This window comes from Aspergillus brasiliensis, assembly GCF_001889945.1.
Source record: "Aspergillus brasiliensis CBS 101740 unplaced genomic scaffold ASPBRscaffold_4, whole genome shotgun sequence".
Lineage (NCBI taxonomy): Eukaryota > Fungi > Ascomycota > Eurotiomycetes > Eurotiales > Aspergillaceae > Aspergillus > Aspergillus brasiliensis.
Genome location: NW_027137445.1, coordinates 322,012 through 344,292, shown reverse-complemented (window position 1 = coordinate 344,292; position 22,281 = coordinate 322,012). Strand labels below are relative to the sequence as shown.

The window sequence follows — 22,281 nt, the reverse complement described above, 5'->3', positions numbered from 1 at the left end:
TGGAAAGGTTACCACACGTTTACAGTCTATTTGAGTAGACTGCATTTCGAACTTATACAAGCACGATGAGTGCCCGAATCTCCCGGTCCTGGTTGGCTCTCGCGACTCGCAACTCATCCGTCCCATTCCTGTACCAGACTCGCACCCTCACTGCCGCATACCTGTCCCCTCCATTCCGTCACAACCAGCAGCAGCAGCAGCACTACTCGACCTCCAGCGACGCAAACGAGCAGGAACATGAGACAGCAGAACCAGCACAAGATGACAAGCCCGCCCGTCCAGTCCGGAGGAGCTTCCTGCGGAGAAAGGCCGCGGCCGTTACGCAACAGCACCAGCAACAAGCTCCCACTAAACCAGCTTCACAAAAGCCTGTCACCATGACCAGCACCGAGAAACAGATTTTCGGCAACCTTCTCGAACAACTTGGCACCGAGCGGCGCCAGCAATCCCAGACTGAACCTACACCGTCCACAACCTCATCATCATCATCAACGGAGTCGAAACCCACCCTCCGCGACGAAGAAATGGACGAGATGGCCCAAATCTCCGCGATCTTCGACTCCGTCCTCCAAGACATGAAAGAGAAGAGACAGCGCAGCGCAGCGCGCACCGAACGACAGGAAAGTGAACTCGCTATGAGAGAAACGAATACAGCCATCGAAGAGAAGCTCCAAACGGGCGAATACACCGACGACGAGATAGCGGAGATGATATCCTCGAAACAGATCTCCATGGACCGGGCCATCGAGGCCGTGATCATGCGCGAGTCCGTAAGCATCGAAGCGGCGCTTTGGGACGCCATTGACAACAGCCGCGGAGATACGGGTATCTGGGAGGTATGCAAGGAGCGGATCTTCAATATCCTTCGACACCTGGACGAGGAGAAGAAGGGTTTACTAGGCGTGAAGGACGACACTACTACCTCAGAATCCCCCCTCACCATCCCACCCAGCGTCCCCACCGAACCCGTCGTCACAGAACTCTACCCCAAGATGCTCCTCGTCGCTTTCAAACTCCTCAACCTACATTATCCCGAATCCCACCTGATTAGCCAGTTCCGTGCGACGATTAAATCCATGGGCCGTGCGTCGGCTGTCCTGGGCGGCTCGACGGCTCTCTATAACGAGTTTATTTACTTCTATTGGCGGGGGTGTCATGATCTGCCCGGCGTGGTTTCGCTGCTTCGCGATATGGAGGTTACGGGTGTGGAACCGAATCGGCGCACGTGCGGTCTGCTGCATTCGATCAAGAATCAGCGGGATCATGATCTACGGAATCATTGGCGGAGGGCCAAGGCGGAGGGTAAGCCGCAGGGGAAGTCGAATCGGGAGCCCTGGTGGGATTTGGCGCCGAATCGGAAGGCAGTCAGGGAGTTGTTTGGGGATGAGGGGTGGGTGAAGAAGTTGGAGGGGAGAGTTAAGGAGATGGAAAGAGCGAGAGATTATTAAATAGACCTTGTAGATATATGGGAGATGCTCAGGCATAGTGTCTGTTGAGTGAGATGTAAATATACAAGTTGTATCACCGGAAACAAATACCAGCAAGTAAGCAAGCAAGCTAAAACGAAATAATGTTAATAATAGTACATACTACCCACCCCATGCTAACATCCCCATCACATTCGATCCACAGCCGTTTATATTACAGCTTCAACCCCCAACTCCTCCCCAGCCCAACAGCAGTCGACCCTAAGAACCCCAAGCACTGCTTCACCCCGGACACCTTGTCCTTCACAGCCCTTGCATCTGCCCACCGCCGACTGAGGAACTCCTCCGTATCACGCAGCCCCGCACTCGTATCCCGCGTCATCACAAACTCCGACGACGCATACACCGCCGCCACAGCCATGCGCTTCGAATACCATGATGCATCAACGGAAGCGTCGCCCGCTAGCGTGAGGATATCGTCCGAGAGAGCGTGCAGTTCTGATAACGAGAGGGGGATGTTTTCGCCGAGGGACATGATAGCTAGGGCCTGTACAATACCAATCATTAGTACCTGGTATTATGCCCAAAGTATGAGGTGACGGTGGCTGGTAAGTGGTAAACACATACATCCTGCAACTTATCCTTCACTTCGACATTCATGCGCAAACGCTCCATAATCAGGATCTTGATCTTGTCGTCCACGGACAGCGGCTGTGTCTGCTGGGATTGTAGGAGGGCGTCATTTTCCACCTTGGAGCGGAGAAGCCCCCGTCGACTCGCAAGCCAGAAGAGAATCAGGTCGAATTCGCCCCGCGGCAGAAGCTGCACTGAGACGTCGAGGAAGCCGGCGTCCCGGGCTCCGAGGGTCAGGGCGTCGCGGGTGAAGCCGTGGGTCGGGACGTGGCGGAGAGCGGCGGAGAGGATGGTCGTTTGGGAGTTGGAGTATTCGTGGGTTGGGGAAGGGTGGTGGATTGAGTGGTAGGTACGGATGGTAGGGGTGGTGGTGGTGCGGAGGCATGGTTGGTGTTGGATGGAGCGGAGGGTGGTGGTGGTGGGTTTGGTGGTGAGGAGAGTTGTGGTTGTACGGCTGGTTCTTGTTGCTGTTCGGGGTGCAATGGTTGTGAGATACCTCCGGGAGAGAGTGAGGAGGGGTTGTGAGCGAGTCATGGTGGGCGAGTGATTGTGGTTTGTGGTTGGGGAGGAATTGAGACTGATTGATGGTGGAGGAATTCGGAGATGGAGATGATGGAAGGTTGGATGGATGGCGGAGGATTTTCTAAGCGGTGGCCTGAGCGGAGAGCCAAGAGCTTCTTCTGTTCTGGCGGGTCTTGTCTGGAGCCAACTTTTCGGACTATCTACGGGGTACCAGTTGTTGGCAATCAATGTCGATTGTGTTGACGGATGGAGGGGTCTACAGTCTCGGTTGATGGAATTGATTGGGGCTTGTGGTGGTTCAAGTGTATCGATTCTGTCGGGGGCGCTGAGACAATGGCTGTCTTTAGTGCTACTGTGGATGGAGTATGACTGGGGAATCAGAAGAGAACAACTCTGAGTTTATCAAACTCAGGTGTCTATTGGTTGGTTATTGCATAGCTCTAAATACTATGATATAATCGATCGATATTTTGGGTAAATTGGGAAGGAAATGAAGGGCTGAAATCAACTGCAGTGATGTGGATGCGGTGGTGGTGCCTTGTGCCTGTTGATCATGGCATTTCTGGTGGATTCCCCACGGTGATAGGCTGTCTGTGTCTGATGTTGATGGCAGCATCCATGGAATACCAGCTCATGACAGTCATTCTTACCACTTCATCTCACACCAGGAGATGAATGATGATGATCAATTAATGCCTCATTTACTGCCAATCTGCCATTTCGGTCACTTATGACTTCCCAACTGCCTGTCTTTTCCCTTTGAACCCTTTTCTATTCACCAATCTTCTCTCTCCATCTCAATCAGTGGACATCCCGACCGCTCGAGCCTCCACCCCTGCCCGCAGGTCGGAGTGATTTGGCTTATCCCCAGCTGCTCTCCAGTCTCTCCCTTCCTCTCTCCTCACGACTATTATCTACTAGTGTGTTGCATCTAGCACGACTAACTAACTAGACTGATCCCTTCCATTCCCCCCCTCTTTCCCTTCGGATCTCCGATTTGTTCTGATAATCGTCCGCCTGCTTGAAGGCGATCCAGACTGTCTTTCTGTCCATCGATTCACCTTATTCTATTGTCATCATTATCACTACCACCACTACTCCGTACTCTGCACTACTACTATACTTTCCCTTGTGATAACTAACGCATCATTTCCCTTCCGCCCCCCCCTGTCCCTTTTATATTCTTTTCGTTCTTCTTTCTCCAGCAAATACAATATTATCATCATGGGTGGGTGAAACCTTTCCTATAATGCAGCTGCTCTGTCCCCATTCTGGTTCCCCGGATTGTTTGTTTGTTTCTCTCGTGATCCACCGTCAATGGCTTGTCCCGGTGGACATCCAGCCCACGTTTCCTTCTGGCTTTGATCCATAATCCAAACTTGAGGGTGCCTCACATTCTTGTCCCAGCTGGGAATGAACTTGTGACATGATTTCCCGGCAGACAGGATTGACTTACAACCCTGAAGTGCCTCCTCCCACCCCTTGTCTAGGCTGCACATACCGTATCTCATGAGCTTTCCCCCAAATCCCCTCAGCACCCCCCTCACCATCACACACGGGTTCCCACTCACAGCAGGGACCATCCATCCTCAAGGGTTCACGGCACCGGGCGGACGTGCCGAGTCAGAGCAGCGACCATCCATCCCGACCATGCATCTCATTCTTCTTGCTGCGACAGCTCTGCCAACCACATCCACGCTCAGTGGAGGGTGTCTGCGGATGCCCCCGGGAGGAAGGCCAATCACGCCGCGAGCTGCATGGTGTCCCGAACGGCCTGGCAGACAGACGGACTCGAACTGCTCTGCACTGGGCGGATGGGATGGCATGGGATTGGATCTGACTTGACACACACACACGGGCTGGAACAGCACGGTGGTTCTATCCCTCAGCTGGTTTTGGCTTTGGCTTTGGACCTTGTCTCGTCTTTTCTTTTTCCTTTCGTGCTCCTACCCCCTCTCGCCCATCCCCTTCCCTGGCTGGCTGCTTCTTACACACACGCGCACACTACTACCACCTACATACTAGTAGTACTTCCTTCACCCTCCCACACGCACACACACACTTTCACTTTCTCAAGTGTCTGACTGACTTCCCCCCTCCCGCCGTCACCCTCCTTTATCTCTCGCGCATCTCGCCTCCTCTCCATTCTTCTTTCTTCTACCTTTAATCCTCCCTCTTTCCCGTCCCATTCCAATCTTCCCCCTCTTTTTTCTTTCTTTCGTACTCTGGTAATTTCCTTTCTACTGCTTTGTTCCATCCCGACCGTGGATTCGGTGGCTTACCATCTAGGCTTAATCTTCAGCCGACGTCTATCGACCCTATCAAGTAAGTTTGCTTTCCGATCGGTTGGTTCGCTTGTAGCTTTTTCTTGGAGAATGGGTGCATTTAGCGCTATTCTGGGTTGCCTTGGAAGCATCGGGCTCTCTCTGCCATTGTTGCAGACAGCTGGACGGGGAAACAGTGGACAAGTCCATCTCAGCTGCGAATAGAGAGAGGGTGATGGGCGGTGCTCACGGCTCACGTTCGGGAATCCGTCATCCCCACTGTTTGCTGCCACTCCCGCAAGCTATCCACCCTCGTTCTGATCTTCCACCCTCCGATCCTCATCTACTATTCATCTATCTACTTTGTTGGATTATCCTTTTGGTTGTTTGGTTGCTTCATTGCACAATACCGAAGACCTTCTCCTGTGTCCCTACTTGCATCATTCGATTCCTTCTTCTGCCTTTTCCTTCTGCTGGTCTGTTCGCCCGTGACTTCCCCAGGGTCCCCCGGTCTGGCGTTTGACGCTAAGCCTGATTGGAGGGTCAGATCAGGTGACCGGCCCCGTGTCTGGCGCAGAAACCGGAACTCGGACCCAATCCAATCCAGTCCCCGTGCATTCCTGCTCCTGCTCTTCCCTCTCACTCAACTCAACTCAACTCTCCAATTCACTCATCTCTCATTGCCATTCCCCATTGCCGATTTCCCCGATTTCCTTTCCATCCAACCAAGCAGCTCGATTTTCCCCAACCCCCCCCCCCCCCGAGTTCCAGGGACCTTGCGCGCTGATCTCATCACACCCACTCTTGTCTCACCACCTCTTTGCCTTTCTTTAAATCTCCACTCCCTCTTGCCATTCCCGCGCTCTCGCTCGCCTCTTCTCCCGCCTCATGTCTCCGTCTGTCTTTGACGACACTGACCACGCACAGCGCGAGAGGTCTCGTTCTCCCCGTCGTCGTTCTCGTAGCCCTCGACGCAGCCGTCGCTCGTACTCTCCCCGCAGTCGCTCTCGCAGCCGTGACGATTATCGCCGCTCCGACCGTCGTTCTCGTTCGCCTATGAGTACGACCCAAGGCGCTCCCGGTGGTCATTCTGCTTCTGGATACGGTGGGCGCAGCAGCTACCCGCCTCCCCCCCGTTCGTTCGAAGATCGCGCAGTCGCCAAAGAACAAATGATGCAATCCGTGCGCGAGTCGTCCCAGCAAGACCGTCGCGTCTATGTGGGCAACCTCTCCTACGATGTCAAGTGGCATCATCTGAAAGATTTTATGAGACAGGGTGAGCAGGGTCATATCGTGTTGCCGGGCGTGTGATAGCGTTTGTGCGGGTCTGGAATTCGTGGCTGACTTTGGAGGGGGACGTTCCGCGCTCGAACAGCTGGAGAAGTCATCTTTGCCGATGTCTTACTGCTTCCCAATGGAATGTCGAAGGTGGGCGCCAATGCGTAGTTCGGCTGGTTTCCTTTCCCTTTTCTGTGTTTCTGGATTTTTTCTTCCTTCCCCTGTTGGTTCGCTTGTTATGGACTGTTTGGGTTGACGGGCTGGGCCTGGCCGTCCGGGATACTGTAGGGATGCGGGTGAGTTGGTTTCCTTGACGTTTGATCGCGCAGTTCTTTCGTTACTGATGGTCACAATAGGATTGTGGAATACGCGACCAGGGAACAAGCGCAAAATGCGGTCAACACCCTCAGCAACCAGAACCTGATGGGAAGACTCGTTTACGTCCGCGAGGTATAATCCATCCCTACACCTCTGGGCCACCGAAATCTTGATCGGAGGATACTGACAATGAGCGCAGGACCGTGAGCCTGAGCCTCGTTTCACGGGAGGTCCCTCTCGTGGAGACTTCGGAGGTGGTGGTCGTGGCGGCTTCGGCGGTAACTTCGGTGGGCCTCCCGGCGGCGCCGGTGGCCGTCAGCTTTATGTGTCTAATGTTGGTTTACTCCCATCCGCCATTGCTATGTGATATCGTGCTCGACCGGGATTAGGTATTGACGCTGGGGATGTTTAGCTTCCATTCAATGTTGGCTGGCAAGATTTGAAGGATCTTTTCCGCCAAGCTGGTAAGTATGGGACGGCAGAGCCTTTATTCAACCGCCTTCTCTGCCTCCTTCTCTCTCTATCGCAAGCCGCCTTGGATACTGACAGTGGCTTCTCATCTAGCTCAGCAGGGTGCTGTGATCCGTGCCGATGTCCACACCGATGCCACCGGCCGTCCCAAGGGCTCTGGTATTGTCGCCTTCGAGTCCCCTGAGGATGCCCGGAATGCCATTCAGCAGTTCAACGGATACGACTGGCAAGGACGCCAGCTGGAGGTTCGTGAGGATCGCTTTGCTGGTGCTGGACCCGGGTTCGGTGGCCGTGGCGGCTTTGGATTCGGCGGCCGCGGTGGTGGCTTCGGCGGCCGCGGTGGCTTTGGTGGCCGTGGCGGCTTCGGCGGCGGCTTCCGTGGTGGTTATGGCGGTGCTCCTGGCGGTTTCGGTGGTGGTCCTGGTGGTCCTGGTGGTTTCGAGGGAGTGCCCTCGGGACCTCCTAACCCGTTCACCGATTTTGCTACCTCTGGCGGCGACAAGAGCGCTGTCATCTACGTGCGCAACCTGCCGTGGTCGACTTGCAACGAGGACCTGGTGGATCTGTTCTCGACTATTGGCAAGGTTGATCGCGCGGAGATCCAGTACGAGCCCAATGGCCGGTCGCGCGGCACCGGTGTGGTTCAGTTTGATAACGCGGAGACTGCGGAGACTGCTATTGGTAGGTCTTGTGATTGATTCAGCAGAAAGCCACTCCACTAACTGCCTTATAGCTAAATTCACCGGCTACCAGTACGGCGGCCGTCCCCTGGGCATTACGTTCGTCAAGTACATGAACGCCGGCCCAGGGCCCGGTGATGCGATGGATGGCACTGAGCCGACTGCTCCGATCACGCAGGATCAGATCATGTAACACTATCATATGATTTTGCTTTTTCTTTCGGGAGGACATATCGAGGCCGACAAAAGTTTGCGATGTAACACTCCGGATCGAGAAAAGAATGATCTGTTGGCGCGGGTTTCCGCGTATGCTGCATTTTGTTCCATACCAAGCACACCTTATGATTTGTTTTGCTATTACTATCGGGCATTCTATTGTTGTTTTTTTTCTTCGACGATCTGGTCTTGCGGGGACACATCGGATGTTGTTCAAGCTGAAATTGCAAGCGGATGGCTTCTGGTGGGTTTGTTCCTTTGCGTTTGGACGGTTGCCCTAGCGAAATTGCTGCTCTGGAGAGGGTTTGACCTGATTGATGAGGTGTTTTACTTGTAGGCTTGTAAGTGGTAGGCTAGGCACGGATATACCCGATTCTATTCATAGTAGTGACTGTTTAATTTTGGAGCAATCAAATGCCGCTGTCTGGTTCTATATTCTGAAGCTATATTTCCGTGCTACTCTGAGGATTGCAATACATAGTTTCCGCTTTGGTTGTGTTATGCCTGCTCTATCTAGTTTGTATTCGATACAACTAATACATCCAATCAAGTGAACCCTCCTCCTGCAAAAGACATACCGACATCTACTTTGATACAGCCTATCATCCTATTGGACTTCTCACAGATTATGCACTGCGTGTCTTCCTTTCCGCGTCGGAACACGCAATCGGACTTTGCTTACCCATCGTGGCTAGCTTCCGATCCCGACATGCATCCCCATCTATATACTACTTTACTATATAGATGTAACTAGGATGCATACCCTCAGCATAACACTAGTGCCCCAGTACCAACTACAATCAAAGAAGCCATCACATCATCTTTAGTATCATCTTTATCCAAGATCTCTCCAGCACTACCACAGTACAATGTCATCCCCTCCTCGCAGACTAAACATTGGAATCATCGGAGCCGGTGTACGTACACCTAACCTCTTGTCAACCAAGCTACCAGAACTAACTATTTACCACTATCTACAGGAAGTATTCCAAATCTGCCACTTCCCCATCTTCCAACACCAACTCTCGCACCTCTTCCAAATCCACTCTATCTGCGACATTTCTCCCTCCCTCGCCCACACCGCCACCAAATACTCCTCCTCCACCACCATCCCACACTTCACCACCCACCCCCAGGAAGTCATCGACCACCCATCCATAGAAGCCATCTTCATCCTCACCTCCGACGAAAGCCACGCCCCACTCACCATCGCCGCCCTCAAAGCAGGCAAGAACGTCTTCGTCGAAAAACCCCTCACTTTGTCCCTCCCCTCCGTGGAATCCATCCTCGATGCCGAGAGACATGCCCCCAATGGCGCCCGCGTGTTCGTTGGCTACATGCGTCGATATGCGCCTAGCTATGTGCAGGTTTTCAAGCGCGAGATCGCGGATATTCCGAGAATTCTGTATGCCAGGGTGAGGGATTTTTCGGGACCGAATGGATGGTTTGTTGGGAACAGTGGGAGTATAGATAAGAAGTATCAGGGAGTAGTAAAACCTGATTATCCGGCTGGCGCCGCGGAGGAACGCAGCATGAGGCTTGACAAGCTCTTTGAGGAGGCTTTCTTTCCTCATCATGATCGTGGAGAAAACAAAGGGGACATCATCACAGATGAGATGAGGAAGTACTGTCGGTTCCTGGGAAGTCTAGGATCCCATGATATCTCCATTATGCGGGAGACATTGGGGTTTCCCGAGGAAGTGGTGGGGGTTTCGGTGAATGATCCGTTTTATACTGCTACTTTTGCGTTTCGGAATGGTGGCAGTGGTGGTAGTGGGAAGAGGTATGCTGTTACGTATGAGAGTGGGATTGATGGGGTTGCGGTGTTTGATGCCCATGTTGCGGTTTATGGGGAGAGGAAGAGGGTGACTATTAAGGTGAGCAGCAGCAGCCCCTTCATAATAATGTTTGTTGGGATACTAACAATAATCATCATGGTGATAGTACGACAGTCCATACATCAAAGGCCTCCCTATCTATGTCGAAGTGGACGAGATGAATGACGATGGGGAAGTGCAGCATCGTACCGTGCTTTCTTCCTATGAGGATGCCTATACAGCTGAGATGAAGGAAGTGTATGAGGCTTTTGCCAATGGGAAGGAGATTAAGACGTCAGTGGAGGATGCGAAAACGGATTTGGAGATTTTTGATATGATGTATAAGAAGATGGGTTCAAACTGATTAGCTAGCTAGCTAGCTAAGCTATCGTGGTGTTTGAAAAATACTATCCGCCTTTTTTTTTTTTTTATTGCACCCCTCCCCCTGCACTTGATACTCGATACTCTATATAGTACTTACTCTCGCCTAGTTCAGTATACAGGTTAATGAGAATCGGCTGCAGAGGTATAAATCATCATTACCAAGTGTTCCATTGTGCTTTGTGCGCTACTATAGCAAGTAAAACTCCAACAGTCCAACAGATTATTATCATAGAATGGGAGCTGGTTAATGCTATGTTTATCGAAACACAAGAGAATATACACAACACGGCACTTGATGCCTCTTTCGCAGCTCTAAACTCACTCTATACTATTGTGGGGTGGCAGTAGTAAGTGCTAATTATGCTACGCTGCTGGTACTTTGTAACAATAGGAAATACTAGATACTACCGAGTACTTCCTACAGACCGGTGCACGCTATACCTGTTCCTTCCCCTATTCGGTTACTTTCCGACAACGCTAGGACTATTATAGCTTGTTCCGATGGGATAATTCTGTTGGTTTCCGGGTATCCGGATGATGAACTGGATGTATGTCATTAGACAGGGAGAGAGAAGACTGTTTAGGATCATAAAGATATCTGATATTTCCAGTTCCACAAAGGCTAAGAATATGCATCACTGATCGTAGGGGAAGTAAGACCCCCCTGTCCTTTAGACATAAAATACAATCGTCCAATACAGCAAATGCAGCCTCGTTGACTGCTTCACCAGACTTGTCAAGCTAGGTCCTGAGGAGCAATAAAAAGGGCGTGACTGTCTCTGTTAGTTCTGAGGGTATCGCATAGTCGAAATAGTTGGGCTCTATAGTCCCGGTGAGACCGAAATTCACGTGTGTATTCAGTCCATGATATCATCAAACTTCACGAGGTTCGATACTGAAGATATTTGGCGCAACGTCCATATCGAAATCTAGACCCAGTGATGACCAGAATCCCACCATGCTGTTGTAGTCTGAGAGACCGTCTCCTTCCCCAGTCAGCGGAACCCAGTCCGTAATACCTAACATGTTAGTGAATAGGTCGAATGTCTCAGAAGGCGCACCATGCCTCGGACTCAGAACAAGGTTGCTAGGGCTTGCCGTCGTCATGAGGTTATCTGTGGTTGATGGCACCGGCACCGGCACTGGCACTTGGTGTGTTGGCTGCAACTGTCGTGATCGTCCCTGAGAAAGAAGCACATTCGCTGCTTGTGCAAGTGCTAGAGAAAGCTTATGTTTCGCTGCAGCTGCCCACCAGGTCTCTCCCATGACGCGGAGAAGATTAGCCACGTCCATATAATTCCGATGAGCTTTCTGCAATTCGTCGGGCGTGTTAAGTGGTGGTGACGAGACGTCGTACCAGAATATAAGCAGGCAGTTCACCACTGCGTATACAGTGAACGGCCACGAGTACCGCAGCATGTCATGCTCCAGGAGAAGTTTAAGATCCCCGAGAATATCTTCGGCGTGCTGGCGACATGCATTTCGGGAATGTTGTATACCGGAGCCTTGCGGCTCACAGTATAGGAGGAATGGTCGGTGGATAAGGATACGTATTGCGTTGAGGCTGCTGGTGTCAGTTGCATTGGAGATTGGGGCGTGGGGAATTGGTCAAGGTGGCATACTGGGTTAAGAGAAAGGTACCAAAGGAGACGGATAATGTCTTTGGCCCTGTCTGTAATGCATCATTCGTCCGCAGCCCGGAGAATAGAGTCAGATTGATACGGTCATTGATGGCGTCTAGTTGTGTGAGGAGTTTCTGTCTCAGACTCACGCCCTGCGGCGACGGGAGTACCAGGTCTTCTGGTGGTTGATAGAGGCATCGCACCGTGTCCTCGATCACCCTTGCCAGCGATAGGCTTATCAAGACAACCTCCGAAGTAACTCGATCTTCTCCGCATAAGTCATCCTGAGTTAGAGGCTCAACGTTACAGTCTCTTTCGTTAATGATGAACGGAGTGCCCTCTTGTGCGGCGCACAACCGATCAAGCGTGTAGGTGCACCACCAAATCCGCCGATGAAGCCTCTCTTGTTCCGAGGCTTCCGACTGTGCAGCGGCTTGTTGTTTACGATGAAGCCCCATTTCCTGCCCGGCCCGTACAGCTATACTCAGACTATCGAGGGCCGAGTTCAGTCCCTCTCGTCCTTCCCAATGGAGGCTAGCAATCAAGGATGCTTGGATGACAGCCAGCCTCTCATGTATGATCTCCGCATCGATGAGTGACCGGACCTTGATATGCAGCTCATCGCAATAGCTTCGGATCTCGGGCATCCCATTGACGATCTTTCCATTACTTATCATGTACCGCGAGGCTGCTAGGAAGACGGCCTGTAACAGGATGAGAGGTGGCGGGTTGTCGGAACCATAGTAGGATGACAAAAAGTCTCTTCGCTCGATGACTGGCAGCATTGGGTGGATATGTTTGAAGTATATCTCCAGGAGCTGGGAACATTGAGCCGCTGGGGGCAGACTGAAGCAACCCACCGCGCTCATGAACTGCAACCTTGCTGCTGAAATACCGCGTGAGCGGTAGTAGCTCTCCCAGTCGCAGCTGTGTAAACTACTTCCCTTTCGAAAGACCGTCGGCGCACTCCAGCTCATTGGATCGGGAGTGCGAAAAGAACAGCTATTTGTCACAATTGTATGCTTCAGGTCTTTTCCAAGCAGGGCGGATAGCGGATTCGTACCCGAGATAAGCTTGACAGGTTGGGGTTTCTTTGACTCTTTGTCTACGCTAGTGGTATTATCCATGAGGCTTAACATGGTGGCATACCGGAACTCTCGAGCATCGACGGACGGGTCTGTGATTGGTGTGACTATCGGAGAAGCTGGTTGCTCAGAGGCCGAGTTATTGCTTTCACCAGGCAAAGTTGACCCCGAGGCTATGCCCGAGGAGGCTGTGTAGTCCACCTCCGTTGCTTCAACATCACGGCGTTGTGAAGTCTCATGAGGCGATGTGTCTTGGAATATCCGCATTATCCCCTGGAATGAACATGCAACCTTATCGCTGGTGCATCTATCGCAGCAGGTCTTATCGTGGCTGAAACTACATCGTTTCTAGTCAAGTGAGTCAACAGTTACTGATATGATGGCACCCACGCAAACCTTCATTCCTTTACACCGCTGGCAAGCGCGCACAGCCTTGCGCCGCTTGTTAGGATGGTGACTATTGTCGAACGACAGGATGCCTTGCATGGTGTCTCTCGATGATGGTCTTCTCTTGGTCTGAAGGAGGTTCTGAAGGCTTGCTGGGGGAGTGCAACAGACATGCCTGGATGCTTGAATGGGCGAAGTTCATCCTCGAGGCTGCGGGGTTCGGCATACCAGCCAAGTTGGGATTCCCCGCTTAGGACTACTTCAGTTTGACAGAACATCATATATTATTTACAAGTCATTTCTTTCGTCTACACTATTCAGATGAAGTAATCATATGCTATAAGGCTCTGCTATCGGCACCACCAAGGCATCAACAATGCTTCCCAGGATGGAGCTCAATTCCACTAAGGACCGATTTCATGGTAAGATCCTATGTGTTTTGGACCATAAACTATTTAAACACGTTGATGTGCATACTCATTGACATGCTCCACCTCAGCGAGCTCGGTACCTTTCCCTCCGTTTACACCTTGCAGAATCGCTGTCAACCCCAGCTGCTCCTGAATCTGTCCAAGAGCAGCCATGTCCTCGCTGCTTGTAGTGGATCTGCAAAGATAGTCACCGGATTAGAAGATTCGAGTCTCAAACTTTCAACTGCAAAGAAAATCCGGTTCTTACCCAAAGACCACGTCCATTTCCTCAAGAGTCTTTCCCTTGGTCTCGGGAAAACAGAAGAGGATGAAAAGCCCACCAGTAACACACCAAACACAAAAGAATATATATGTCCCCCAGGAGATCGACGACAGCATCGGCGGGGTAATGAAGGCGACAATGAAATTGTTCATCCAGTTCGACGAGGCGCTGATGGACGTCCCTTTTGCGCGGATCGAAAGGGGGAAAATCTCTGCAATTAGCGTCCACGATCCAGGACCCCAGCTGTACGCAAAATTGAAGATATACAACCAGATCATGACGACCGCAGCCCACCCGGCGGCTTGGTGCGATGGCCAATCACTCTGGCACTTTGCTACGATTATTCCTGTAGTCAGCTGGCAGGCAAACATTCCTATTGATCCGCAGATGAGAAGGGGTTTGCGGCCAACTTTGTCAATGACCAGGACGGCGGGGATTGTTGTAACCACATTGATAATGCCAACAACGCCAGTCGCTAAGAGCGAGATCGTGTTTCCGGTTAACCCGAGGTCTCGGAATACGATGGGAGCGTAATAGATGACTATACTGCTGTCAGTATGAGAAGAAGGAAATAAACCTCAATAAATAGAGGGGAAACAACTTGAATCGATGCCAGACCACTGTTGAAAGAACATGACGAGGGCACCAAGAGAGACGCGCTTGAACGCATCCCTAGAACGAAAAATCAATGAAAATTGAGCAACTTCGCGGAGAAGACGATTCTTGCCCGTATTGGCAGCAATATTGGGGTATCTCCTGGCCAGATTCTGCTCCTCGAAGAGACTCTCTGACTTGATCTCCAGGTATTCGATTCGGACGGAATCATCATCTGCGGGCAGCTGTCGAAGCTGGCTCAAGACTTTCAAGGCCTCATCGTCCCGGTGATGGTTCACGAGAAGCCGGGGTGAGTATGGGAGAAACCATACGCCAACTGCCAGCGCGACAGCAGGAACTCCTTGAATGATCAGTGGAAGGTGCCACGCCATGTCAGATTGACCATCACCGGTTCCGCCAATGTAGTTCGTTCCGTAGCATATCCAGTAAGCACTCATAATGCCAATGGTGGTCGCCAGCTGCTGCATTGCGACCAAAAGGCCACGGATCTCGGGGGGTGCGAGCTCGGCATTGTAGAGGGGCCTATTTTCAGTCATTGAGTACTATCATCAGTGATAATCACGATATCAAACACAATGAGTTATACCCACCCCACAGCGGACAAGGTCCCCACACCAAGACCCGTGAAGAAGCGACCAGCGTACAGATACCTTGGGTTGCGTGCCCCAGCCGTCAGATAAGAACCGAAAATGACCCAAACTGAGCCACCGAAAATGGTATGTTTGCGAGAGAATATCTCGCATAGAACACCCGCTGAAAGCGCACCTGCCCAGCCTCCTAGCTGCAGAATTGAAGTCAGCCAGCCTTGGGAGCCGGAGCTACTTGCGATGCCTGGAAATCTTCTTTCGAAACTGGACATCACCAGAGCTTGGCCGAGCACGCCTTGTTGGTACCCGTAGAGCAGACCACCCTAGATATCTAATTAAGTGTTCAGCACTACAATACATGGGAGAGGGCAAGACTGACGAAAGAGGCAAAGAGCGCAATGAACAGAACATTCATGTTAGACCATAACGCTTTCAACCCGATGGTTCTGTACATTGCATTTCCGGCCATGATCTTGATGGAAAGATAAGTATGCAGTAGATTGGAGAACTACTTGACAGACTTGGACGAAGCGGCTAAGCTACGACCAAGCTCGACCGTTTAAATACGAACTTGGACTCAGCCGACACCATAACTCTGCTGTTCTCCCCATATTATCTTCCTTGAGGAGTGGGGAAACATAACTGGGGAATCATCATCTGCGAGGTCAAATCCGGGGGATCAGATCCATCCAAGCCGATTAGTCCCCGAGGATTGAATTAGTTGTAGGTCGGGATTGTCTCTGTAAGTGTCGGGACTTGGGGGTTGTATCGTGAGACTAACTGCATTTAGCCTACCCATGTACTCTAAAGAAGTAGGTACCCATATTTTCTAAGGTGCTTGTCTCTGGTTACTTTTACAGACTTCATGGAAAAAGATCCGGTAATTGGCAGCGGAGGCTAACTTGATCCTAAAAGAACACCAAAGTATTCAACTCTCATATCGAAGTGCATCTTGACAACTTCGGTCTAATGATTCATATCAACCCCGCAATAATCTGAGGGTTCCCCGTGGGGTAGTGCATATACGTAGTGTAGATCAATCATCGCAAGCATATAAATTAGTAGAACCTGAGACTTGAACTGCAGTCCTTAACTCAATGTAAATCTATTACACATCTTATCTATCCCCGCGCCTCACAATGATCCTCGCAACAGCTGCAATCTACTTAACCCTTCTAACTGCCGTGGCACTTAGCCAAGGTACCCCGACCAACCTGGAGCCCGATCTATTTCAACCGCGAGAACCCTTTAGCAACTACAGCTATCCTAGCCCTAATGCCACAGGGCGAGGGGGATGGGACGTGGCTATCAGCAAAGCGAAGCGATTCGTGAGTCGCTTGACCATCGAGGAGAAAGTCTCAATATGCACTGGGACTGGGCTCCCGTACAGACCCCATCTTCAATCAATACCTAAGAATAACCTCATTTCCATGGCCACCAGCTAATACAACATACTGACTATATACTAATAGGCCAGAACCTTACACTCCAGACCACACATGCCAAGGCAACATCCAATCCATCCCACGAGTCAACTTCAGTGGCCTCTGCTACACCGACTCAGACACAGGAATCGGCAACGCCCACAGCTACGGAACCGGATTCCCACCGGGAGTAACAGTGGCATCGACATGGAACCGGGAGCTCATGCGAGCGCGCGGGTTCGCCATCGCCGAGGAATTCAAGGCGAAAGGAATCCATGCGGTGCTGGGACCCGTGCTGGCCTTCGCGCGCACCGTCGGTGGCGGTACCAACTTTGAAGGGTTTGGGAATGACCCTTATCTGATCGGTGTCGCGGGTTATGAAACCGTGACAGGGCACCAGGGCGCAGGCGTGCAAGCCGAGATCAAACAATATATTGGCTACGATGGTCAGCAATATAACCGCACTTACTATTCTAGCAATATGGATAGCAAGACCTTTCATGAGGTGTATCTCTGGCCGTATGCGGAGGCGCTGCGTGCTAGTCCGGCTTGCGTTATGACGAGCTACGCTTATGTCAATAATTCATACTCCTCGCAGAATGCTTATCTCCTGAATGATGTCTTGAAGACGCATCTGGGATTCCAGGGATATACTCAGACGGATTGGTTTGGATTGAAAGCTGGAGTTGCTGCGGTTCTTAGTGGATTGGATCAGGACATGCCCGGCGTGGCGGCAGACAGTGGGAGCTGGTCGTTCTTTGGAACAAACTACACCGAAGCTGTCAAGAATGGATCCATCCCCGAGTGGCGTCTTACAGATGCAGCTGTCCGGATCATGACGCCTTACTTCTGGCTAGGTCAGGATCGGGGATACCCTCAAGTGAATCTGGTTGATGATCCCCGCTTGACCATCACAGATAGTCAACGCCAGAGACATCGTACTTTAGCCTGTGAGATCGCAGCAGCGGGGACGGTGCTTCTGCACAATACCCCAGGGAGGAAGAAAGGTCTGCCTTTGGGGAAACCCACTACAATCACCCTGTTTGGTCCTGCTGCAGGCCAGAATCCGTATGGACCGAATCAATACGGCTACGGGAATAAACTCGACCCTGAGACGGCTTCTTCGCTTCGGGACTTTTACAGCGGCAGCGTGGATGATATTGGTTATGCGGAGGGCACGCTTGCGAATGGTGGTGGCTCTGCCTCGACATTTTGTATGTTTTACCTTCCACACTGTATATGAAAGCCAACATTATATGAATCTAACTCAGAACAGACCCCCGCCTCATCGACCCCATCAGCGCCATCCAACAACGCGCCGCCGAAGACCTAACCCTGGTCGACTGGATAACAACCACCACAAACCTCACATACACCGCATCAATCGCCCAACGCGGCACAGTGTGCATCCCCATCGTCTCCTCCTTCTCTGGCGAAGGCACCGACCGCACGCTCACCCTCCTCCACAACGGCGACCAAATGATCCAGACGGTGGCCAACAACTGCGCCAACACCATCGTGATCATCCAATCCGTCGGCCCCATCAACATGGAAAGCTGGGTCGAGCACCCCAACATAACCGCCATCCTGTGGACGAACCTCGGCGGTCAAGAACTCGGTCCAGCCCTGGTCGACATTCTCTACGGGAAAGTAAACCCGTCCGGACGACTCGTCTACACTATCGCGAGGAATATTTCGGATTATCCGAACCAGGGTCATATCATTAAAGAACCGCAGCCGTATCCGCAGATTGATTATACGGAGGGTGTGTTGGTGGATTATCGTGGGTTTGAATCCAACCAGGAGAAGACGCCTCCACGATTCTGGTTCGGTCACGGCCTCTCATATTCAAACTTCACGTACAGTAATCTGCAGATTCGGAAACAGGCTGATTTGGATACTATGCTTGAGAGACCCATTGAGTATGTGGCTGATGCCCCTGGGGGAGATTCGAAATTGTATGATGTTGCGGTGGTGGTGTCATTCAGCATTCGGAATGAGGGACCGTATGATGGGGTGGAGATTCCGCAGCTGTATTTGAGGATGCCTGGGGAGGCGGGGAATATTAATAGTACTACTACTAATAGTACTATGGCCAAGGTGTTGCGCGGGTTTGAGAGTGTGAGGGTTCGGGATGAGGAGACGCAGGAGGTAAGGTTGTTTCTCACGAGGAAGGATATTAGTTATTGGAGTACGGGGGAGCAGAATTGGGTGACTCCATCTGGGGGTGGGAGTAGGTTTGAGGTGTTGGTTGGTGCTTCGTCTAGTGATATTCGGTTGTACGGGGAGTTTGTGTTGTAGTAGTTTATATATATGGTAACTTAAGTGAGCATGTATTAAAGGGAAGATTACTCACGCTATATAAATACGAGTCATATAATAAGCTACTATTGTTCCAATACCATGTTGTAAATCATTCAGTTCATTCATAACTTGCTATAGACTCCAAGCCCTAAGGACAAACGATCCGTGTGTTTGTTCGCATGCGTCCATCCGATGATTCAAACTCCCGACGACCAGACCAGGTTCAAAGAATAAGTGCAAAGCAGCAAGCATGTAAAAACATAGCTAACGCAGAAAGAAAGCTCAGATCAACCAGCTGAAGCAAGAAATTGGAAAAAGAACAAGAAAAGAAACTGTTCAAATGGTGGGGGAATATAGTACAGAGAAGTGAAGAAACCAGGCATCGCAAACGGTGCATAAGTGCAAGAAGTGAAAGAAAACAATAAACCCAGCCGGTTATCCAATGTACCAAACGCCTTGATCATCCAACCGTCCATCCGGTCCATCCGTCCGTCGACCGATCACCACCACCTGTCACATTGCAAACGCCGATAAAGTGATATGTCATATATGTTCGGGGCATAGCGTACTAGGCTCATAGCCTGATCTCAGCTTTGCCCCATTTGGAAATGCGTTGTTGTCTCTCTGATCAGACAGAGGGTCGTCACATCCACATATGCATGCGTGAGAATAATGTACATAGGAAAGTAACAAAGGAAATCAACAAAGGAAATTGAAAACATAGGAAAATAGCAACAGTGCGCCTCTGGTAGTACACAAGAGCAAGCTTGCTGCTTATGCAGCCATACCGGTAGGAGGATAATGGCCTGGAATCTGTAGCTCAAGCGTCGAGACACTATTCTTGGTCTGCGGTGGGGGACGCCGGAGGCTTCCGGTTCGCGAGGCAGCCGCCGAATCGTTTGTGACAGGTCCAGCCAGTGGCGTTCGCATTGGGTCGTCTACTGAAGCCGCCGATTGCTGCTTCGTAATGCCCACACCGTCGCCCACCAGGCTGTCAGCTTGAGCGTCGGATTCTTCCCGCTCATCAATCGACGTTGGCACGGTGGTATGAGTGTAGTCGGTTACATTCGTCGTCGTGAGTGCGGTGGATGTGCTCTCGCCGCGCTCCCTCTGGCGTGACAACGAAGGGTCGCGAGAATTGGTGGACCCAAGTCCCGCCACATACAAATTCGAGGTACTCCCTCGATCAGATCCGACTCCTTCTCGGTTACCGTTCGAATTTTGAGCGTGTTGACCAAGCTGTCTCTGTCGAGACCCGCCGTCTGACGCACCCATCCAGCTGCCATAGTAGCTATCGTGTCTCTCCACGGGAGCAGGAGCAGCAGCAGCGCTGCCAGTACGGTTCTGACCGATCTCTCCATCATTGCTGAATGAATTCCGACCGTCAGGTAAGGAGCCGGCCGCAGCCAGAAGATCTCTCTCCTCAGAGCTCTCTCCACTAGAGGGTGACAGTGGAGCCTCCAAATGGCGGTCTATTTGCACGTCACTGGGGAAACGCCCGCCCGGTTCGCGAGGCTGAGACGTCGGACGTTCCTGATGCAAGACCGCCGACTCTGCAGAGTACGGTGTGCGGTCTGCTTCGTCTTCATCCATCCCATCACTGCTGTTCCGCCAACTCATGCCACTGACAGTTCGGATATGCTGCCTTACATATGCATTCCGAGCTTCGCCCGTCTTGGAGATGAGGCTCTCGATGTCTTCATACCAGGCCATCATCGTCTCGTGCGATTCCGCACGGAAGACCCAGGAATGACCCCGGTGCATTGTTCCGGTTTGTCGTCCCTTGAGCATGAACTTGTGCGACGTCGAGTCCGGCTGCGAATGCGACCCCAGCTTCTGCTCGGGCAGGTTCAATGACATCACCGGTTGCTGCCATGCGACTCGATCGGCAGACTTGAATTCGTGCAGATGAGTAGGAGACAGAACATACCTACTCCAAGTCAGAAAAACAATGCTTCTGGGATGGATGGGACATCCGGAGGGACACTTACCAGCCGGGGGTATAGCTCTTCAGGTACTTGCTCTTGCGCTCCAACATTCCGGACCGGATCTCCACCGCGGCGGGATGATCCTTACCCGGGTATGTGATATTCTCCACATCGCGAAGAGGAACGCGCGGATCGACCAGTTCATCCGTGTTGGCGATGAAGGAGTTCCACTCATGATCGTGAGGCATGGAGATCGGCCCCGCGCGCAATTTTTCGACGGTGTCATATGTCTCGTCTGCCTCACGCTTGAGGATGCTGGCGTATGCGTTATACGCCTTCTGGATTTCGCCTACAACGATGGATTCGAGCTCGCGACCAGAATGTTCCAGGTTCAAGAAAGCCTAAAATCCGTTAGTACTCCGGGATCTCGCAACTTTGCTGACAATTCACGTACTCGGTGCAGATAGTTCTCCTCCTCGATTTGCTTCTCAATTTGCCTGTCTACGCCCAGGCGCACAATGAAAGGATCGCCCCTTCCAGAAGTTGCGGAGGGATCGGTGTCAACCAGACCCAGCGCTTCATGCAAGTGTCGGACCGTCTTGCGGGTGGCGTCAACTTCCTTCTCTACGGAGTTGCGGAAATCACCAGAGAGGCCCCGGATTTCTTTGGTCTTCTTTTGCAGATCGTTTCGCAAGCCCATGAGCTGGTTTACGACTTCACTCTCCACCTCCGCGGCCTTGCTCGCTTCCATGTATCCTTGTCGGTGAAAGTCGCGCAAGATCTCGGTCGCATCGGACAGGCCGCCGGATTTGAGGAATGTCGGCGGAAGCGATGTGTTCTGCATGATATTGGATGCTGAGAGGAACAATTTCGACCGGGTTTCGTAGGACTTCTGGACCTCCTTGAAGAAGATGATGAGGTCCTTTAGGACCTTGCGCCATGCTACCATGAATTAGCAAACCAGCGACCCCCGAACCGTTGACAACATGCTGACATACCTTGAAAGCGATTCGCCAAAACCTCAGTCGGACTTCCGTTCGTGGGAATCGGCACATAAAAAGCGCTGTTCGGATCTTCGCCATCGGCGCCATACTTTTCTTTGTCGCCCAGAACCAGACTCCGCACACTGCCCGCGCGCAAGCTGCGCTTGCTACCGCTGCGGCGCACACTGCCCCTCTTGCTGAGGGACGCTTTCTTTTTCAATGTACTGGACCGGGTCGGAGTTGCGGAACGGGTCTGTGACATTTGAGAGACGGATCGCTGCATGTTTGGCGGACCGTCCATTGAGTCACGCTGGCTGGCGACATCGAATTCCTCGTGAAAGCGGCCGTTGAATGGGTGGGAGGTTGGTGCCTCAGGGTTGGCGCCGTGTGCAAGATAACCGGAGGTGCCGGCGACGATCGAATTCGGTCGGGAGCTGGAGCGCGTGCTGTAACCGCGATTCAACAGCAGATCGGGGTGATGTGGGATGGAGCCGTAAGTGTCCTGCACTGGCGTTTGCGACCTAACGGCCATAGCCATGGCTGGACAAGAGGAGGGGAAGAGGAGAGAAGAGGGGGAGGGAGGGAGAGGAGGCGAAGGAGGGCGGTGATGTGACGGGACAACGAAGAGGGTGGTAGTAGCAGT

At 51.9% G+C, this 22,281-nt stretch overlaps 8 protein-coding genes across 8 annotated transcripts; 4 read left to right on the top strand and 4 right to left on the bottom strand.

Moving 5' to 3' along the window:
- Window positions 1-65: 65 nt before the first annotated feature.
- On the top strand, window positions 66-1,448 carry ASPBRDRAFT_53410 (uncharacterized protein; the record flags this gene model as incomplete). The annotated part of the gene is made up of 1 exon (XM_067627067.1): window positions 66-1,448. One exon carries the CDS (start codon window positions 66-68, stop codon window positions 1,446-1,448), a length of 1,383 nt encoding a protein of 460 aa, XP_067480431.1.
- Window positions 1,449-1,641: 193 nt separating this feature from the next.
- On the bottom strand, window positions 1,642-2,594 carry ASPBRDRAFT_122181 (uncharacterized protein; the record flags this gene model as incomplete). The annotated part of the gene is made up of 2 exons (XM_067617494.1): window positions 1,642-1,974; window positions 2,055-2,594. 2 exons carry the CDS (start codon window positions 2,592-2,594, stop codon window positions 1,642-1,644), a joined length of 873 nt encoding a protein of 290 aa, XP_067480430.1.
- A 3,140-nt stretch (window positions 2,595-5,734) lies between these two features.
- Window positions 5,735-7,786, top strand: ASPBRDRAFT_121603 (RNP domain protein; the record flags this gene model as incomplete). Its single annotated transcript, XM_067617441.1, has 7 exons — window positions 5,735-6,122; window positions 6,222-6,288; window positions 6,481-6,574; window positions 6,642-6,776; window positions 6,855-6,906; window positions 7,007-7,594; window positions 7,647-7,786. 7 exons carry the CDS (start codon window positions 5,735-5,737, stop codon window positions 7,784-7,786), a joined length of 1,464 nt encoding a protein of 487 aa, XP_067480429.1.
- Window positions 7,787-8,678: 892 nt separating this feature from the next.
- On the top strand, window positions 8,679-9,990 carry ASPBRDRAFT_122389 (Gfo/Idh/MocA family oxidoreductase; the record flags this gene model as incomplete). Its single annotated transcript, XM_067617507.1, has 2 exons — window positions 8,679-9,686; window positions 9,754-9,990. 2 exons carry the CDS (start codon window positions 8,679-8,681, stop codon window positions 9,988-9,990), a joined length of 1,245 nt encoding a protein of 414 aa, XP_067480428.1.
- A 1,127-nt stretch (window positions 9,991-11,117) lies between these two features.
- ASPBRDRAFT_494120 (fungal specific transcription factor domain-containing protein) lies at window positions 11,118-13,079 on the bottom strand. The gene has a single exon (XM_067626331.1). The coding sequence runs from the start codon at window positions 12,982-12,984 to the stop codon at window positions 11,584-11,586; it is 1,401 nt and encodes a 466-aa protein (XP_067480427.1). The 5' UTR covers window positions 12,985-13,079; the 3' UTR covers window positions 11,118-11,583.
- Window positions 13,080-13,460: 381 nt separating this feature from the next.
- ASPBRDRAFT_148527 (uncharacterized protein) lies at window positions 13,461-15,693 on the bottom strand. Its single transcript, XM_067619291.1, has 5 exons — window positions 15,379-15,693; window positions 15,003-15,322; window positions 14,399-14,934; window positions 13,783-14,338; window positions 13,461-13,710 (listed from the first exon to the last, which is right to left on the bottom strand). The coding sequence occupies exons 1-5, from the start codon at window positions 15,466-15,468 to the stop codon at window positions 13,560-13,562; spliced, it is 1,653 nt and encodes a 550-aa protein (XP_067480426.1). The 5' UTR covers window positions 15,469-15,693; the 3' UTR covers window positions 13,461-13,559.
- Window positions 15,694-15,796: 103 nt separating this feature from the next.
- Window positions 15,797-18,724, top strand: ASPBRDRAFT_53405 (beta-glucosidase; the record flags this gene model as incomplete). Its single annotated transcript, XM_067627066.1, has 6 exons — window positions 15,797-15,811; window positions 16,195-16,199; window positions 16,261-16,383; window positions 16,472-17,491; window positions 17,567-17,637; window positions 17,700-18,724. The coding sequence occupies 6 exons, from the start codon at window positions 15,797-15,799 to the stop codon at window positions 18,722-18,724; spliced, it is 2,259 nt and encodes a 752-aa protein (XP_067480425.1).
- A 777-nt stretch (window positions 18,725-19,501) lies between these two features.
- On the bottom strand, window positions 19,502-22,176 carry ASPBRDRAFT_53404 (SLM1 family PH domain-containing protein; the record flags this gene model as incomplete). The annotated part of the gene is made up of 4 exons (XM_067627065.1): window positions 19,502-20,657; window positions 20,719-21,056; window positions 21,110-21,597; window positions 21,654-22,176. The coding sequence occupies 4 exons, from the start codon at window positions 22,174-22,176 to the stop codon at window positions 19,502-19,504; spliced, it is 2,505 nt and encodes an 834-aa protein (XP_067480424.1).
- Window positions 22,177-22,281: the final 105 nt, after the last annotated feature.

What these genes read in the sequence shown, in the direction of transcription:
- ASPBRDRAFT_494120 (XM_067626331.1), bottom strand. Translation starts at nt 12,984, where the DNA reads ATGCGGATATTCCAAGACACATCGCCTCATGAGACTTCACAACGCCGT.
- ASPBRDRAFT_148527 (XM_067619291.1), bottom strand. Translation starts at nt 15,468, where the DNA reads ATGGCCGGAAATGCAATGTACAGAACCATCGGGTTGAAAGCGTTATGG. An exon ending in GGGACCTTGTCCGCTGTGGG is followed by an intron (nt 14,935 to 15,002) that starts GTGGGTATAACT and finishes GACTGAAAATAG; the next exon opens with GCCCCTCTACAATGCCGAGC. An exon ending in GTGGTCTGGCATCGATTCAA is followed by an intron (nt 14,339 to 14,398) that starts GTTGTTTCCCCT and finishes ACAGCAGTATAG; the next exon opens with TCATCTATTACGCTCCCATC.